Source organism: Copadichromis virginalis, linkage group LG1, assembly GCF_057382275.1.
Source record: "Copadichromis virginalis isolate Kocher_CV1m ecotype Utaka linkage group LG1, C_Virginalis_male_GT1.1, whole genome shotgun sequence".
Taxonomy (NCBI): Eukaryota; Metazoa; Chordata; class Actinopteri; order Cichliformes; family Cichlidae; genus Copadichromis; species Copadichromis virginalis.
Window position 1 is genome coordinate 33,890,076 of NC_140618.1, and position 17,568 is coordinate 33,907,643.

General features: G+C 40.8%; 1 protein-coding gene across 2 annotated transcripts in view; it reads left to right on the plus strand.

The window, feature by feature from the left end:
* Positions 1–8,286: 8,286 nt before the first annotated feature.
* The window catches only part of lrp4 (low density lipoprotein receptor-related protein 4), a 108,471-nt gene continuing 99,189 nt past the window's right edge, over positions 8,287–17,568 (plus strand). For both annotated transcript variants that reach the window (XM_085460525.1, XM_085460535.1), the window contains exon 1: positions 8,287–8,632. In XM_085460525.1, coding sequence (XP_085316651.1) covers positions 8,572–8,632 — 61 coding nt within the window. In that variant the 5' untranslated portion in view covers positions 8,287–8,571. The remainder of the gene's footprint in view (positions 8,633–17,568) is intronic.

Here is a 17,568-nt window from a genome sequence, read left to right on the forward strand (position 1 = left end):
CAGCCACCTGTCCTGAAACATCTGTCATTTAAATAACATATAACTTAACACAATTTAAATGGAATTATGGGAGGTAACACCACACACCCTGTAGTTGTCACGATAGTCTAAATTTGGTATATGCATAGGGGTGGTTAATTGTCTTTTGGAAATTCTCTCAAGTGGTCATAAGATAAGATAAGATAAGATAAGATAACCTTTATTAGTCCCACACGTGGGAAATTTGTTTTGTCACAGCAGGAGTGGACAGTGCAAAAGTTATGAGGCAAAAATTAGAATACAATAAGAATAAATACAGTACACAACTGTACAGAATAGAATAAAATAAAATACTATATACAGTAATTTGAGGAGATTGAGTTTTTTGGCACCTTCACAGTTTACTTTTTTTCCTGTCTCCACTTACATCTGACCCTTAAAGAAACAGTCAAACAGTGAAATACATGAGTTCTTATTTGGAGAACATTTACTGATGAAGACAGCTGGTTTTTTTTTTTTTTTTTAGGAAGTTTCATTTGGAAAAGTCTGGATTTAAACCAGTCATCAAGAATAAAGCAGTACTTATGTCAGTCACTTGTGTCTTTTTACATTTGTTAGTATATGTAAGACATAAACTCCTTATAACATCAGTACTCTTTGGTAAAACAAAAGCCACATTTTCAATTAATCTAAAATAACACCAGTGTTCCTCTTTTTGAGAATAAAGGCCCTTCTCGTTGTAACTTAGGGCAAGAAAGAAAATGAAAAACAGCTCAATGCTTCGAACTCAAACAATAAACCAAAGTGAAAGCCATGTCAGTGTGTGTGTTTGATTTTGACCACATGTAAATGAGCCCATTGTACAAGAAGAACATGGAGCAAGCAGAGCATCCACGAAAATAAACCTCACAGAGAAAAGCCCTGTAGTTAGAATGGCCACAGAACGGGCTGTTGGGCTCCAAACCACGCCACAGCAGGATGCAGTGTGTGTGTGTGTGTGCGTGTGTGTGTGTGTGTGTGTGTGTGTGCGCGCGCGAGTTTATGTGGTGGCACAGCAGCCAATCCTGTCCATGCGGACTGTGGTGTGGTCGGGTTCCCCTGCTAAATTTAATAAGGGTCTTTGCTTACATCATGGCCAAAAGAAACAGAAAGAAAAGAGGGAGACTGGAAGAAGTAAAAGAATCCTCCATCAGTGTTATAATTTTTAAAAGACTATTCTGGTGGTTTGATATGGTTAACTTTGCTAAAAGCTACATATAGCGTAAAGCTGCATTCATACTGTTTGGCCTCTCAGCTCAGAAAATTCCACATTCTTAAAATAAAAGTCACTTCTAACATGTCGTGCAGTTACACAGAAACATTGGCATTTATTTAGAGCAGTGTTACATTTTGTGCTCATATAAAGCAAAGATTCATGGTTGTAGTGAAGGAGGACATGCAGAGAGTTGTGTGTGGCAGTGGCTAGAGGTACTAGAGAGGAGAGTCGCTTTGTTAGTTGAAGCTCTTCATCCTCTTAAGGATATTTGAGGATGTGTGGAAGTTTTCCAAACCAATTGAAGTGTGTTTTGTGGACTTGGAATAAGTATTTGATCACATTCTTAGAGGTATACTTTTGGGGGGTGCTTCAGGAGTATGGCATGTTCGATCCCAGTACTGATGTAGCTTTGTCCGCAATCAGTTAGACTCAAGGGTGCTGAACTCCATCAGGGGTGCCCTTTGTCACCAATTCTGTTCATACCCAAAAGGTAGATTCTGGTCGTGTCCAAATTCATGGGCGGTCGCGGTCTACGTGGGCCGGGTCCTCAGAAGGTCGGGTAGGCCGTAAGTAAACTGTTGGGGAAATTGGACGGTCTAGCCTTCTGATTAGCGTCACCGCTGTCTCGGTGGAGTTTAATAAACTCAGCCGTCTGCTCCTTGCTATCTAAAATATAACAGGACACTGGTGTAAATTCTCGACCATCTCATACTTCTGTTTTATCAGTTTTCTATTTGACGTTTAGTCAGCTGTGTAAAAACCAAGGAGGAACCCACCCGGGGGATTAATAAAGTTTTATTTTATCTAATCTAATAACTTTAATCTCAGCCAAACCGATTTACTCACGAACAAACAAAACACTGGAAAAAAGCCCAACAATAACATTTTTAGGTTGTCTAAGTGACTTATATATTACGTTTAACCCGAGTAGCAAAAGTCCGCGGTGATCTGAAAATGATGCGCCGGGAGTTGTGCCGTTCTCGGCTGCATCAGTGACCCTCGAGCTCCCGGCTAGCTATCGAGCTGGTGGGTAGCAGACGTCTCTGAAAACGTCGAAGCACTTTTGCAAATATGCGATATCTTGATAAACCGAGCAGATATTTGATGTTTACACAGCTACTTTCTCGTCTGAAAATATGTTAAAAGTTTATTTTGTGACCCAGAAAGATTAGTATGAGTAATTTTAAAACTTAGTAGCGGCCGCCATTGTTGGAAACTGGAGTTTGGCTGGGCCGCGCTATGAATTCTGGGATATGGTGGGCCACGAAGGACACACCCGACCCATCATTCAAATTCAGGGAAAAGGAGGACACATTTGTCGGCTGCATTTGGAGGAGTCTAAGAATTTGGACAGCCTTCGGCGCATCACTGTGACGTAATTGGTCTACAAATGCGGCCTCAGGAGGATGCAGCCCATGAATTTGGACACGACCAGAGTTTATCTGGGCATAGTGTTTTCAGTGGAAGAAACGTTTCGTCTTCAGACTTGTTCAGTCTCTGTGGAAGTCACTTAACTGGATGTCTTAATGCATTCTCAATCATCCAGGAAAGTAAATCTCCAAAGGTTGATTCTGTTCATCTGGACGTAGCGTTTTAAACGCTATGTCCAGATGAACAGAATCAACTTTTGGACACTTACCGGTAACTGGATGATTGAGTATGCAATGAGACAACTGTGTTCATAGTTTTTTGGGGGACTGAAAATCTAGGCTTAGCTGGACAAGTGAAACTACAACTTCTGTCAGTGAAAAGAAGTTTAACTACACAATTAATCAATGAGATATCTTAATCTAACACAACAGTTCACTTTTTCTACATGATAAAGAAATTATTCTTCTTTATCAGTGGGAAAAGATGGAAAAATGTGAAAACACAGTTAAAAGTCTAGAATATATCTCCTTCACAGGCCATATGAGGTCATAGGAATAATATACCTACTTTGCTAATAATTGCTACACTCCAAAAATGAGCTCTGTTTCGAGTTATTATGCTGTATATTAACTTACACGTGAGAGAGAAGGGAAGATGGGTAAGAAATGAATCGAATACGTCTCAGGGAAGACTTATTATAAGCTAGTGGCAAAAAAAGAAGGTTGTGTCTTTGATACACACACACACATTCACATACACACATGCAAATAACACACAGTTTTAAAAAGTACAAGACAAACTTAGAGCACCTGCCTGATTTTCTGTCTGCGGTGGCCTCGTCCTCTCCAAGCACGCTTCTTTATTTATCAGCAGAAGCTAAAGTGATTAACCCACAGCTGTTCTCCCTGCATCACACATACACATACATACAGACACACACAGACTCACACTGTCACTCCATATGTTGCACAGACCAAAAGGTGTCAGATACCAGTGGCATCCTAGAATGGGTCAGAGAATATAAAAGTCAGAGGAAAGCTGGTGTGACATTTTGACACTTTAAATGATGAGGTTCTCTGGGCAGATAGTAAGAGCAGTGCTTGCAAGACCATACAAAGTCATTCCCAGTGTGTGCGTTTGTGAGACAAGTCTGAGACCTGAACGAAATCCCTTGCTGCTGTGGAGACAGCCTCCTGGCCCACTGCGGACGCATTAATCACAGGTTATAATTAAATGTCTCCATCTCTTCACACAGAGACAGGATGGGAAGTGAAAGAGGGCCAGAGCTGCTATCAGGCTCACGCTCCAGCCAGGCCAGCCACCCAGAGTTCACCACACCCAGGTCTTGATCCCCCTCTGTCATCACAGTCGGTGGTAGATATTGCACAGAGAGGAAATATTTTCAAACCATAACTCTGGGCTCTTCTAGACTGCTGCAATATGAATATGGCCTAGCATCACTTTTATTAATCTCAGGTGTTTGCAGTTTCAGAAACTGTTTTCTGTAATGTCTGTGGTCCTTGAATGATATACATTGAGCTCCAGTATGTGATCAGTGCTCTTTTGTCAAATCAAATCAAATCAAATCAAATCACTTTTATTGTCACATCACATGTGCAGGCACACTGGCACAGCACATGCGAGTGAAATTCTTGTGTGCGAGCCCCACAAGCAACAGAGATGTGCAAACACAACAACACAAACGAGCAAAATACAAGAATGGCCAACCTGAAACTAATAAATATATGTACAATATATAATAGTGTATGCATTTCTGGATGTGTATACTAAATATTTTCCTACGTGTGTGTGTGTGTATACACATTTTTACAAATTAAATAGTAAAAAAAATAAAAATAAAATAATAATAATAATAATAATAATAATAATAAAATATACAGAGTTGAATATGTGCAAAACAAGTGGCATTTATATACAGTATGGAGTGCATACAATCTGTCTTTTGACAAGATTATTCAAAAGCTACACAGTCGAATGTCATGTAACTTAGTGATGGACAAGCACAGGGAGAACCCACACACTTTTGGTGTAAATCTCCATTACTTTCTTTAAAAGTGCTAAATAGGGAATTGGCCTTGGCAGAGGATACACCTTTTGCATCCAGCTACATCTAAGGATCATTTGTTAATAGCTTGAGTGGCAGCACCACCCTTCATCTCAAAGTCTTTCCAACATTTCTGAAGGAAGTAGTTTCCTTAAAGGTTATATAATGTGCCACTGTGCTACACTGTAGTATTTGTGCCTCTTGTATATTTATACTCTTACAGAGTCTTATACACACAAATATAATCTCAAGATATAGATCTGTTATCTACAAAAGCAATAAATGAGTGAACTGTTCAGTGGCTTAATGTTTTTTTTCTCTCTTAAGACAGCCTAAGTCATTTGTCCAAAGCATTGTTCATTAAAATGCTCTGCATCGAATCAAGAATAAGTGACATTGCAGAGCACTTTTATTGGGATGAAATGTAATACTCTGATGGATACGCCGCAGGAGAGTGGAGAGGATGCGTGTGCTGAATGATGATGTCCTGTTTAGGAAGGCGGGAGCTCACATCCCAACTAAAGCTGCCTCATAATTAGAAAGTGGAGTCTAAAGCCTTGCTTCCAGTCAAAGAGACTGTGGACATGTGAGTGTGCTGGGCGGTATGTTTAAAATTTGATCTTCATATTGTAAATATGCAGTCACACTCTTATAATAAATTCCAACAAAATTCTGAGTATCACAACTCACTGCAGCTAACAAGTACCCAGTGGTTACAGTCATACTGCAAACCTTGCTTTTTTCATGAGTGTTTTTTAGAGGCTTACTGTAAGCTTTTCATAACTTTTCACTGACACTAAAGCCACGTTCTGCACTGACTCTCTGCACTCTGAGCATCTTCTGTAGAGCTATTTGTCCTTCTTTTCTGCCGCCGCTGGCACCAGCTCTCTCTGCAGTGCAGAAACATAATGAATGTCAGGCTGAAGCAAAATAAAAATAAAAAAAATACACAAAGTTTGCAATTAGCCTTGATTTTCAACCACCGCAAATGTAATTTGTATTCAATTTGGGACCCTTTAACAAGGGTGTGATTGGGATATTTACGAAACAGGGATTTTTTTTCTTCTCTTTTTATACATTTCTAACAAAATAGAAGAAAATAGAAGTAGAGAGTCCTCTTCACACACTGAGGTTAATTATGGAGTTCCACAGGGTTCAGTGCTAGGACCAATTCTGTTTACATTATACATGCTTCCCTTAGGCAGCATCATTAGAAGACATAGCATACATTTTCACTGCTATGCAGATGACACCCAGCTCTATCTGTCCATGAAGCCAGATAACACACACCAATTAGTTAAACTGCAGGAATGTCTTAAAGACATAAAGACCTGGATGGCCGCTAACTTTCTGCTTCTTAATTCAGATAAAACTGAGGTTATTGTACTCGGCCCTGAAAATCTTAGAAATATGGTATCTAATCAGATTCTTACTCTGGATGGCATTACCTTGGCCTCCAGTAACGCTGTGAGGAACCTTGGAGTCATTTTTGACCAGGACATGTCCTTCAACGCACATATTAAACAAATATGTAAGACTGCTTTCTTCCATTTGCGCAACATCTCTAAAATTAGAAATATCCTGTCTCAGAGTGACGCTGAAAAACTAGTTCATGCATTTATTACTTCCAGGCTGGACTACTGTAATTCATTATTATCAGGATGTCCAAAAAACTCACTGAAAAGCCTTCAGCTAATCCAAAATGCTGCAGCAAGAGTCCTGACAGGGACTAGAAAGAGAGAGCATATTTCTCCTGTTTTGGCTTCCCTTCATTGGCTTCCTGTTAAATCCAGAATTGAATTCAAAATCCTGCTCCTCACATACAAGGTCTTAAATAATCAGGCCCCATCTTATCTTAATGACCTTGTAGTACCATATCACCCTATTAGAGCGCTCCGCTCTCGCTCTGCAGGCCTACTTGTTGTTCCTAGAGTATTTAAAAGTAGAATGGGAGGGAGAGCCTTCAGTTTTCAGGCCCCTCTTCTGTGGAACCAGCTTCCAGTTTGGATTCGGGAGACAGACACTATCTCTACTTTTAAGATTAGGCTTAAAACTTTCCTTTTTTCTAAAGCATATAGTTAGGGCTGGACCAGGTGACCCTGAATCCTCCCTTTGTTATGCTGCAATAGATGTAGGCTGCCGGGGGATTCCCATGATGCATTGAGTTTTTCCTTTCCAGTCACCTTTCTCACTCACTATGTATTAATAGACCTCTCTGCATTGAATCATATCTGTTATTAACCTCTGTCTCTCTTCCACAGCATGTCTTTATCCTGTCTTCCTTCTCTCACCCCAACCGGTCGCAGCAGATGGCCGCCCCTCCCTGAGCCTGGTTCTGCCGGAGGTTTCTTCCTGTTAAAAGGGAGTTTTTCCTTCCCACTGTCGCCAAAGTGCTTGCTCATAGGGGGTCATATGATTGTTGGGTTTTTCTCTGTATCTATGAAGCGCCTTGAGGCGACTTTTGTTGTGATTTGGCGCTATATAAATAAAATTGAATTGAATTGAATTGAATTAGAAGAGAATCGCTGCAGAGGGAGGGAAGCTGGTTTTCTTCTACCATCAGCCTTTTTATGAATTTTACATATAAATAAATATTTCCAAAACATGTCACATGTTTCAGATTACAAGCTCATCTGAATGTAATTCAGTGCATGTGCAATTGCTACAATATACTATCTAGTTTTGCAGTCTGAGGTAAAATCGCTTTATTTTGTTTAAAAACTTCTCTATGCTTGGTGGAATCTCTTTCATGTTACCACAGGGTTGTGCAATGTGTGTCTCCTAATGAGTTTTGTGACCTTTTTTTTGGACAGAACTGCATGGTATCAATTTGTGGTGTAACTATGTCATCCCCACTGGAACGTTTTGTAAGCTAATTCAGGGGAAAGAAATAATGCTTCCACAGCGACCTTATTTTGGAATTAATTACCTTTTAATATAGCCATTACTTCCCTCCGGCAACTTTTGCAAATCTGTGGTAGGCCTACTGAATAATGACTGTGTAATGACCTCATCTCATGGTCATTACACCACACTGTAAAAACCACTGCTCTGTCATTTGCCTCCAATGACTGAAGTGACAACAGGGAAGTCCCCCCCACCCCGTGCTGCAACCAAATGTCTAAAGAAAAAAGAGAGAAAAAAGGAAAGCAAAGTAAGAATGAGGAAACCTAAAGAGAAAAAAGCTGTTCACTCATTGCCCCAAATGCAGGTTGTTGTTCTTTCTTTCTTTCTTTCTTTCTTTCTTTCTTTCTTTCTTTCTTTCGCCTCTGTGGACCACCAGCCTTTTAAAAAGACGCAACTTTACAATGTGATACAGAGAGCAGAGATTTTTCTTTTTTTTTGGTCGATTCGATTTCTTTCGGGATAGGGGAACAGAAAGCGGTATGAAGAAAAATAACACCTAGAAAAGAAAGAACTTGAGGGAGACTATTGCTTTATTCTGTCATATACCTTATTATACGATAATAATAAATCATTTTCAGCAAATTACCTTTACTTTAATTTAGCGGAACCGAATCATACATACGGAGCACCCCCTTAAACCTTCTCATGGTACAGTCCACAGCTCCTTTTCGTGTCCACAGAGTCGGGAACCACAGCACAACATGTTGGAGACCGTAGCCGAGCCGTTCAGCTCAGAGTTAACTTTTTTAATCCCGGTTTTGTCGCGTTATCGCACACAAGAGGAGGAGGCGGAGGAGGTCGCCGAGAGAAAGGGGGATAAAAAGCCAGTCATGCTATGAGGTTAGGGTGAAAGCCGGAGCGTCTTCTTGTAAAAGAAGCCTGTTGATATTTAATTGTGCACAGGAGAAGAAGAAGAGGAGAAGAAGAAGAGGAGGAGGAGGAGGGAAGAAGGGGAAGGGAAGCCCAGAGAAGCGAGAAAAAAGCGGGGTCCACGATGCAGCTGGCCGCGGTGCTGTGGGGCGCCCTCCTAACTTTGCTTCTCAGCCGGAGTCCAGGTAAGAAAATGCACGGACAACAACGGCGCGAACCGGGCTTGAATCTGCATGTCAGTGGGTCCGAGCAAGAGGTGGACGGAGGGTTGTTTTTTTTTTTTTTTTGCACCACTGTTATTTGGCACTAGAATTTAGTTTTAGGTTGTTTTTTTTCTGCTTCTCATAAGCGCATTCAAACTACAGCCAAGTTTCCCTGTAACAGAGAAGGGGCCATGTAGGTGGTTAAAACAGTGGAAAATGTGCTCGAGTGTGTTTTCATTGTTTTCTTAAAGTCTTGTTTGACAAACATACCTGTGTAGCTCACAGATCTGTAGCAGCAGTCCTTTGGATGGTAATACCTGAAACTTGTGAAAATGTGTATATATATTCATTTTTTAGCACTCATTTCGTTTTGTATATGTGAAGCTTATTATTTTTATTACTTATTTTAGTTTCTTTATTTTTGTTTACCTTCACGTACCCTGTTTATTTTGTGCGCGTGTGTTAAATGTTAGCGTGCCGCTTTGATTTAGGCTTAAATGGGGTTTCATCAGTCTTATTTATTTATTTACTGTTTGGTGTTTTATGGAGGTTGAGGACGTCGGCTGGTACAGTACGCGGTGGGTGAATGGTGGGGATGTTCTGTCAGATCTGACACATTTCTTGGCTGATGTTGGAATAAGCAACCAGATGTTGTTGCTTTTCTAATCTGTCTGTTGTCTTGGATACCTAGAAGCTGAAAGTTGGTCATGTAACTCATGAAAGGGTTTTTATTTTTAAGAGAATATTTGCTTTTTGGCTGGCATATAAGCTGATGCACAGTGGCTTTAAAAAAATCTCCTTTTATTTTGTGCAAATATCCATTTGAGTAATTGCCACGTGACCTTCATGCTCTTATTTGTCTGATAACTTCTGAGAAAGAAGCAAATTTGGATCACACTCCTCTGCGCCCTGATTGCGGGTGAACCATGCTGTTTATATATGATATTTTAGATTCTGTCACACCCCCGCTGACACACCATAACCAGCAGTATTTGCTATATTTCCACTACTCTCTTTCTATGTTTCTCTAACACCTTGTATTTACAACATGTTAGAACAGCCGCTGGAATGCAAGGACCCAGCAGAGGCAATGTCTGAACAGACACGTGCACAAGCACACACTGAGCTTAGTGTCATACACACATGGGTGCTGCACACTCTGACATGCTGTGTAAAGATTTACCTGACAGGAATAGCGAAAATGACATCTGTAATTGGCTGGTCGGACACCAAATGGAGGTTGGTGTAATTGTAACAAGTTCTAAATGTCACCAGAAGACTGTATCTAAAATGTCAACCTGATAAGAGTCAATATCCAATTGAAAACAAAAGTCACCCTGGATGACATGCTATATATAGCGGGTCCTTTCATCCTTCCAGATATGGTTATCAATGCCCCCACCCTCCTTGCACCTCCCCACTTTATCTGGGGCGGAGGCCTGCGCTCCTTTGATTATAGTCTTGTTCTGTCATAAAGCAATTAAGCCTGCCGGGCCTGTATCATGTCTTAAACATTTCATTGTGCACTGGGTATGAATGGAAGCTGCTGCTGTTGGCATTTTCCATTGTGGCGAGTAGCAAACACCACAGCTCCAGTGCTTTGTAATTCTTCTGCTTGATAGTGGTTTTGCATTCCAGTCTTTAATTGAAGATCCTTAAATCTGAGCACTTTCCTTTTGGGAATCCCAAAAATTTAGTATTTATTTCCTCTCTGGTTTATTTTTTTCATTTTTTTTTTGTCAGTGTGGAAAAGGCTCTGAAATAGCTTTCAAACTGTAATTTGACTCGGACAGCTAAGACTTGCACTTAATGAATGATTATTTTAAGACTAGTGGCTCTTTGAGGGCAGGATCTCATACCACAGCCATCCAGTGGTTGGGGAAACTCCAGGATGAATGAAAGCCTGACATCGATAAATGCATCTTTATATGGGGACAGTAAATTCAATTCCAGTGGGTCTAAACCATGAAATGTTCATCATCTTGGCCATAAATATTGTCCAAGTGATGCACCAGTCTATCATCGACATATGAGTTTCTCCCTTTTGACTGTCGTATTTTAAGATATACATTATGGGTTCATGTGGAGATGAATAAAATGGGAAAGGCTATAATTTCTACGCTGTGTACAGTAAATGACATTATGAAGGCCAGCTGCTGGTCCCATTTGACAGAAGATGCCCCAGGGCTATAATTTATCAAACTGAGAGTGTGGGTGTGTGGGTAACTGAGTCTCAACGTGTTTGAGGTCAAGATGCCTTCTCAGCTAAGTCTAGTGGCTTCGCAGTAATAGGCTGTGTTGGACTAATGGTCTGCTGGAGAGAGTGTTACACTCTTTAATTATGTGCTCTGGGACAGTAACCCCCCACACCCCCTCACAAACTCCCACGATCTCCACTGTGCTCTCTCCATTTACTGATCAACTATCAATCAGACTTGCAGTTTGAGTCAGAGGCTGTGGTGTCATTCCACTGAAGATCGCCAAACATTCGATCACTGTTGTGTGGGCAATAAAGCCTCATTAAAATGTAAAATCCATGACCCTTTGGGAATGGGATGAAATGCTCTTCTTACACGATGATCCGTACACTGCAGAAGTGAACAGGACTAAAGTGAGACGGTGTTTCTGTATGAATCTGACAGCTGGGCAGCCATCCAAGAAAAAACCTCCTTCCTTGAGTGTTTTTTTTTTTTTTGTCTTATTTGCTGCAGCAGCCAAACAAAGAGGATAAAAAAGAAAGGCAACGATGACAGTAAAATACGAGAAAAAGATTTGGTCTGAAAAATTTGATTCCCCTCCCCCTTTTCAAGTCATAAAAATGTACTTTGCAATATCCAGTTAGTCAGGGATTCGTACTGTTCTTTATTCGTGTTTCATCAAATAGCAGATGATTTTGGCACAGATTTTTGAAGTAGGTAGAAGTTTAGAGAAGAAAGTCAAACAATCCTAAGACCACTGGATGGTGGCAGTTGGAGGAACAGCGGCCTGAAAGGGGAGGTGGAGAGTTTGGCCCCATGCTTGCTTTCGTCTGCCAGCCTCTGTGCCCTTCCCTGCCACCTGTATTGCCTTATCAGATTGATTAGTCCCTTGACATTGCCGCTCCTCATCCTGGACCAACAAACACACACACATATTTAAATGCAGTCTCCTTTTCACACAACCTGCAGGCATGGATTTGCAGCAAAAAATTTATGGCTTTGTCTTGCAAAATGCCTCCAACACCACATTTGATTAAATGTCCTCAGAGTAATTGTGTTGGTATTAATGGTGTTGCAATGTTGATATTTCCAAATAACTCAGCCTAGAGACAGATTGATGGCGTGCCATAAGTTGTTTTTGGTACGGATTCCACTCTGTAGACGACTTTTCTCTGACGGGGAATGGTTGATGTGGAGGATGTGGCCGTGGTTTGGGTCAGTAAATTCGACTGCTTTGTCTTTAGTCTTGGCAAGGTTTGATTGTTTTGGCAGAAGCTTTTTGGGGGGCTTTGGGGGAATTGAGAGTTTCATTAATGGATGCGAGACTAGAGCTGCTGTGTTAGATGAGTGCATATGATTTTTGTGGCCTAAATGAGTGTGTTTGTGTGTGCCCTCCTCTGGTCTAGCTCATTAGGTTGGTGTAGGCCAGCCTTTTGCTTTCACCAGGGGAAGGTAAAGTGGGCCACCTGATACCCCCACTGTGCTTTGTCTGTCGGTGCTGAGGGGATGGAATTGCGGGGATGGAATTGCACCTCCAAGGTAGCAGTGGAGGTAACCTGTGATTACTTGATTCCCAGCCCCCCTTCCAACATTCTCGAAAGGATAAATGTCAGACTTCTAACCCCTCTCCTTTTTCTCCTCGTGTCCCTCTGCTTTCCTATAAATCACCGGCTTCTCTCCCTGCAAGACCTGACTCCATTCAGAGAGACCCCTGAGGGTGGCTTTCGTCTTTAGGGCCGTTTCAGATTTCAGAACATGATGCTACTGCCTCTGGGCCCATTTCACTTATGCTCAGCGCACTAATATTCAGTGTTACACATGTCAGGTCTTACAGCACAAAAGCAAGGAAACAAACAAAGTCAACTGCTGGCAGCACTCTGGAGATTGGTTCCCAGTCTAACAGCAGAAATGATCCACTGGTGGAACTCTGTGCCAAAGTTGTGACTTGTTCTGCTTTTGCTGCTTCTTTAGCGTGCTAAAAAGATCTGTGTGTCTTTGTTTGTGATATTTGTAATGACATTTGGTGGAATTTAAAGTGCAGACTTTGATCTGTCAAAATACATTTTAAGATCTGTCCAGGTTGGACAGATCTTAAAATGTATTTTATTAGCATTTCATTTGTATCCATGGTGTAATGGTTAACATGTATGCTTAACATGCAAAAGATCCCCAGTTCATCATTGGGAGGAGACACAAATCCCTGGAAGGACTGCATCAGGAAGAGCAACTGATATAAAAAGCTGTGTCAGATCAAAATATTCAGCTCCATCCACTGTAGCAAATATGAGATCAGCAGAATTAGGGTTTCTGTGATTTGCATTACATTCATATAGTTGATTGTCAGCCCTGCGACAGACTGGCACCTGTCCAGGTTGTACCACGCCTCTTGCCCTATGGAATAGGTGTCAATCCTGAACTGGATAAATGGATGGATGGATGATTGACAGCTGTGGGTTGTGCTTTACCCAGTGATTTTAAAGCAGAAAACTCCTTGAATGTTGGTTTGTTGGTTTTCAGTTTTGACATTCAGGCGTTGTCAAAGCCAAGTGAATTTCACCAGTTTTGCTATGGAATTAGAATTTTTAACATGTTTTGTTAGCTGTGATTCCACGAGTCTTGAAACACAATGGCTAACCCACTGAGTTTTTTGTTTGTTTGTTTGTTTTCTGGTGCTAGGGAACTCTCAGTATAGTTAGTAGATATCTGAGGCACGATTTTCATGTCCTTTCCATTTGAAATGGAAAGATTTCCATTCACTAGCTTATGTTACCCAGCACATTTAGGCAAATATCAGCCCTCCTTTGCTCTCCACCTTCTGTCTGCATCCATGTAACCAAAGCTTGCTCAAACATGATGGCCAGTAGCACTTGGACTACCAGTGAAGTACAAATGGAAACCATAAAGGTTTTAGTACCAAAAGTCTTGCCTCTATCTACATATTAATGTTAGCTATGTGTTTGTATAGATTAGCGTTTCACTAAATCAACCATAATACACATTTTCTTTTTTCTGCTTTTCATAAATGAGAATGCATAGCTTTCTGACTGATAAGGTAACACATATGTGAACAGATCAGGCTTACTGTCTGTCCAACAGTCAAGCACATCGCAATCTGTGCTTGACTGTTGAATCCTTGGACCCCAAAACCAAACCCCAAGTGACTCATTTGAGAAATTGGTCATCCATGTGATATAATCGATACATTGACAGCAAAAAAGTTTTAATACAAATGTTAGTTTCATGTTTAAGTGCTAGGAACAAAAAAAGTTCCCATCATTGTTTCACAGTGATTCTTTGAATCTGAAAGTAGTGCAAAACTCGTAGCATCTGCTGTCTTTTATAATTCTTCTGGCATAAAATTCATGCCCTGTCACCACACAGGTCTGAAAATGAAAAAACACATTTTTTAGGCCATGTAGTATGAATCTGAGTTCCTTGGGGGTTGCAGATTATTGGGGACTGTAATAAACTCTACTTCTCTGTCTCAGCGGGGGTCTGCTGTAGAGGACAGAAAGATAAGCAGGGCTGGAGACTCACTGTCTGAGCACAACCAGGGGAGGGGGGCAGGGACACAAAGACATTCTGAAGGTCACTCACACGTTCGGATCCATAGTAACTTAATTCTCCATCCTTTCTTGCTGTGACATAGGGAAATTTCTACAGGGACATTAATGACATTCTGTCAAATTTGGTGGAAGACATTAGTGTGAAATGATTGTGGCATCAATGGATTGTTGTCATGAAAGGCCTCTTGCCATCCCTAAATCTGGTTTTAGCCACAAATTTGAAATAAGCCGCTCATTCTTATGCATTATCTGGGTAACCGAGACATCATGGGACACTCTTTCCAGACAAAAAGAGGACGTTTGTCTGTGGCCAGTGTCTGCATGGTTTCAGTCTTTAGCGGGGGCACGAAGGGAAATTTGTGCAGGCGTATACTCACCGTGTCTAATGGGTTAACTGCAGAGTGCAGGGCCCACACAAACATATGGTTTTGAAATGGCTTTTGGGTTGAGAAACGTCTGACAAAGTTTTGAGGACTGGACAATGTCTTTGTTGTCGTGTGTGTGTGTGTGTGTGTGTGTGTGTGTGTGTGTTTTTTGTTTTGTTTTTGTTTTAAAGATTTACTAGGAATGTACTGTACCTTTTTGCAGTTTCCGTATGATACAGAGCTGCTGATGCCAAGTAAAGATCTGATGATCGATCAATGAGCTGCATTCCACTTTCAGGGAAATGTGTAAGGCAGCGTTGCTTTCCTAACAGATAAATAGACCCACAAATGTATTAGTGCAATAATAACTTTCAACGGGACTGAAGCTAATAATAATAAGAGGTCAACACAGCAGGCTGCCCTGCATATTTTGATGTGGCCGATTTTATGTTGGATGCGTTTCTTGATGCAACCCCCAAGGGACGTTGTTTCTGGTCTAGAATGGGGGATTTAGGTGGTTTATTACTCATTGCTATAGGACATCTTTTACTTAAAAAAAGACATCAGTGAACCACACTGGGGGACATGTTCAGTCAATACTCAGTATGCAGCCACTGTAGTTTATCTTGACTCAATTTCACATACATCGTTATCAATAAATACTATAGTATAGCACTGAATGGATCTGGCCTGGAATATGGTCTCCAATAGGAGCTCAGTGTTTCTCTGTTTGATTAATGTTTGCCAACACTATAGAAGAACCACTTTGTCTTTGTCCTCCTCTCACCATTTAGACAGTAGACAGAAAGCAGACTGGGTGAGAGTTGAAGATATAAATAACTATAAACAGTGAAAGACATGCTTCTTTATTAACTGAATATGACCTCATTCACTACGCTGAGGTCATGGACTAAGTTTGTTTGTGTGTGTGCACGTGCACATGTTTTGTTCTAGACTGCTTGGCAGCTCACAAACAGCCCGGCATCAATGCGGTTTATGGATTGAGGGAGATTTTTCTCTTAATTGATGTCAAAGCCGTGACTCTGGTTTTTGTTGTACTCCACAAGATTCATCTTCAGCCCACCAAGTTTGTTTGAACACACACCCCCTTAGCTTCCTTTCCATTCGTCTTTGTCATGTCTTCTCCCCTTTTGCAGAGAAGATCTGGATTTGAACATCTCTCTTTGTACACAGACTCCAAAATACCTTTTTTCTTCTGCTAGAATTTACTTTTAAATGGCTACTACAGCATATCAAGTAACTGTCCTTTTTTAATCCGTAAACTGAAAATTACTGAGGACAGTGTACTGTAAAATTTCCATTGTGCTTTTCTGTTAATACCTATCATATTTTGGACTATTTTATGCTTTGGGTAAGCTGTAAACCTGGTTTGTATTAGACTCTAAAAAGAGCGTTTTGGCTGAAAAAGCAGCTCAGAGCGTCTTTTGATGTTTTTCAGATCATATCTTCTGTTCCTCTTCTGCTGAGCACCTTATACTCTGAGATTACTCAGTCACCCTTCCTGTTTGCCAGTGGGGGTCCTGCAGATGGGAGACAGCAGCTGTCTCTTAGATTACCTCTAAAAAGGTGCTTTAATGAAGGCTCTTCACCTCACTCAACATGCCTGCATGCACAAATGACCTGTTCAGACATTGCTTTTAGGAACACACACACTCGCAGCTTCCATCTCTAGCTTTAGATAAGATTAGGGTTAGATATGAGTTTACTTAGACCCCACGCACATTCAGTCAGTTCTTTAAACATTAAGTCCTACGTTTAAAGCACACGAAAAAAATTAATGACAACAAAAGGCAAATTAAATAAAAGTCACCCAAATTCACTCTATAATTACTTTACAACCATAAGAATAAAGTGAGCTCTATTGATTAGGGATACATGGGAGAGTTTTGAAAGTGAACGCCTTTCCTGTTCTTGTCACCAGGCCAAAAATGGATTTAAAAGACTTCCTGCAAAGATGTACCTGTGGGTGACTCCTTGGTAGTCTTAATTTTGTCACTAGCACAATCCTTGTTACCTCTGTCCTTTGTTTTTACATTTTACCATAACTGAGCAACTGTTATTAATGGCTTATGACTGTAATTACGCTCAGCCATGCCCAGCAGTTTAACCCAAATCAACCAGGAGCAGGCATATGCTGTACCACCTATGGAATTAAATCTACGCACACACATTCCTTTTCATATCTTAGTGAGGACATCTCATTGACTTAAATATGTTTTCCCTAGATGCTTACTCTAACCCTAACCCTAAGCGTCAAAAATGAATGCCTAATCTAACCCTCAGCCTAAACCTAACCATAACCTAACTGTAACGCTAAAACCACATTTTGGTTTGAAACCTACATTAAAGGTCTGGAGTTTTCCATAGTTGTTCATGGAAACTGTAAATGTGGGGTCTTGTTTTTTTCTATCAGTAATAGCAGTGTGGATGTAATTGAAGGAGGCTATTAACAGGGTACAAGACCTATCAGAAAGAGAGCAGAGGCTTTAGGAATGCCCATATCAACTATTTTTTTAAATCCTCAAAACAAAGATTGGATTTGAGAGCAAAGCAACACCAACAAGCCTCAAAGGAAATGGCAGGCTACTAAATTGGATGATTGCAGAGTGATCTTTGTGGACTTGGCAAGATGCTGTAAAAAGGAATCCTTTAGAACATCTAGTGAGGTCAAGAACTGTCGAGGAAGTAGACATTTCATTGTCGGAGTCTGCACCCAACGCATGCCTTTTGAGAGTGTAAATACAGAGGGTCTACACCAAGATGCAAAC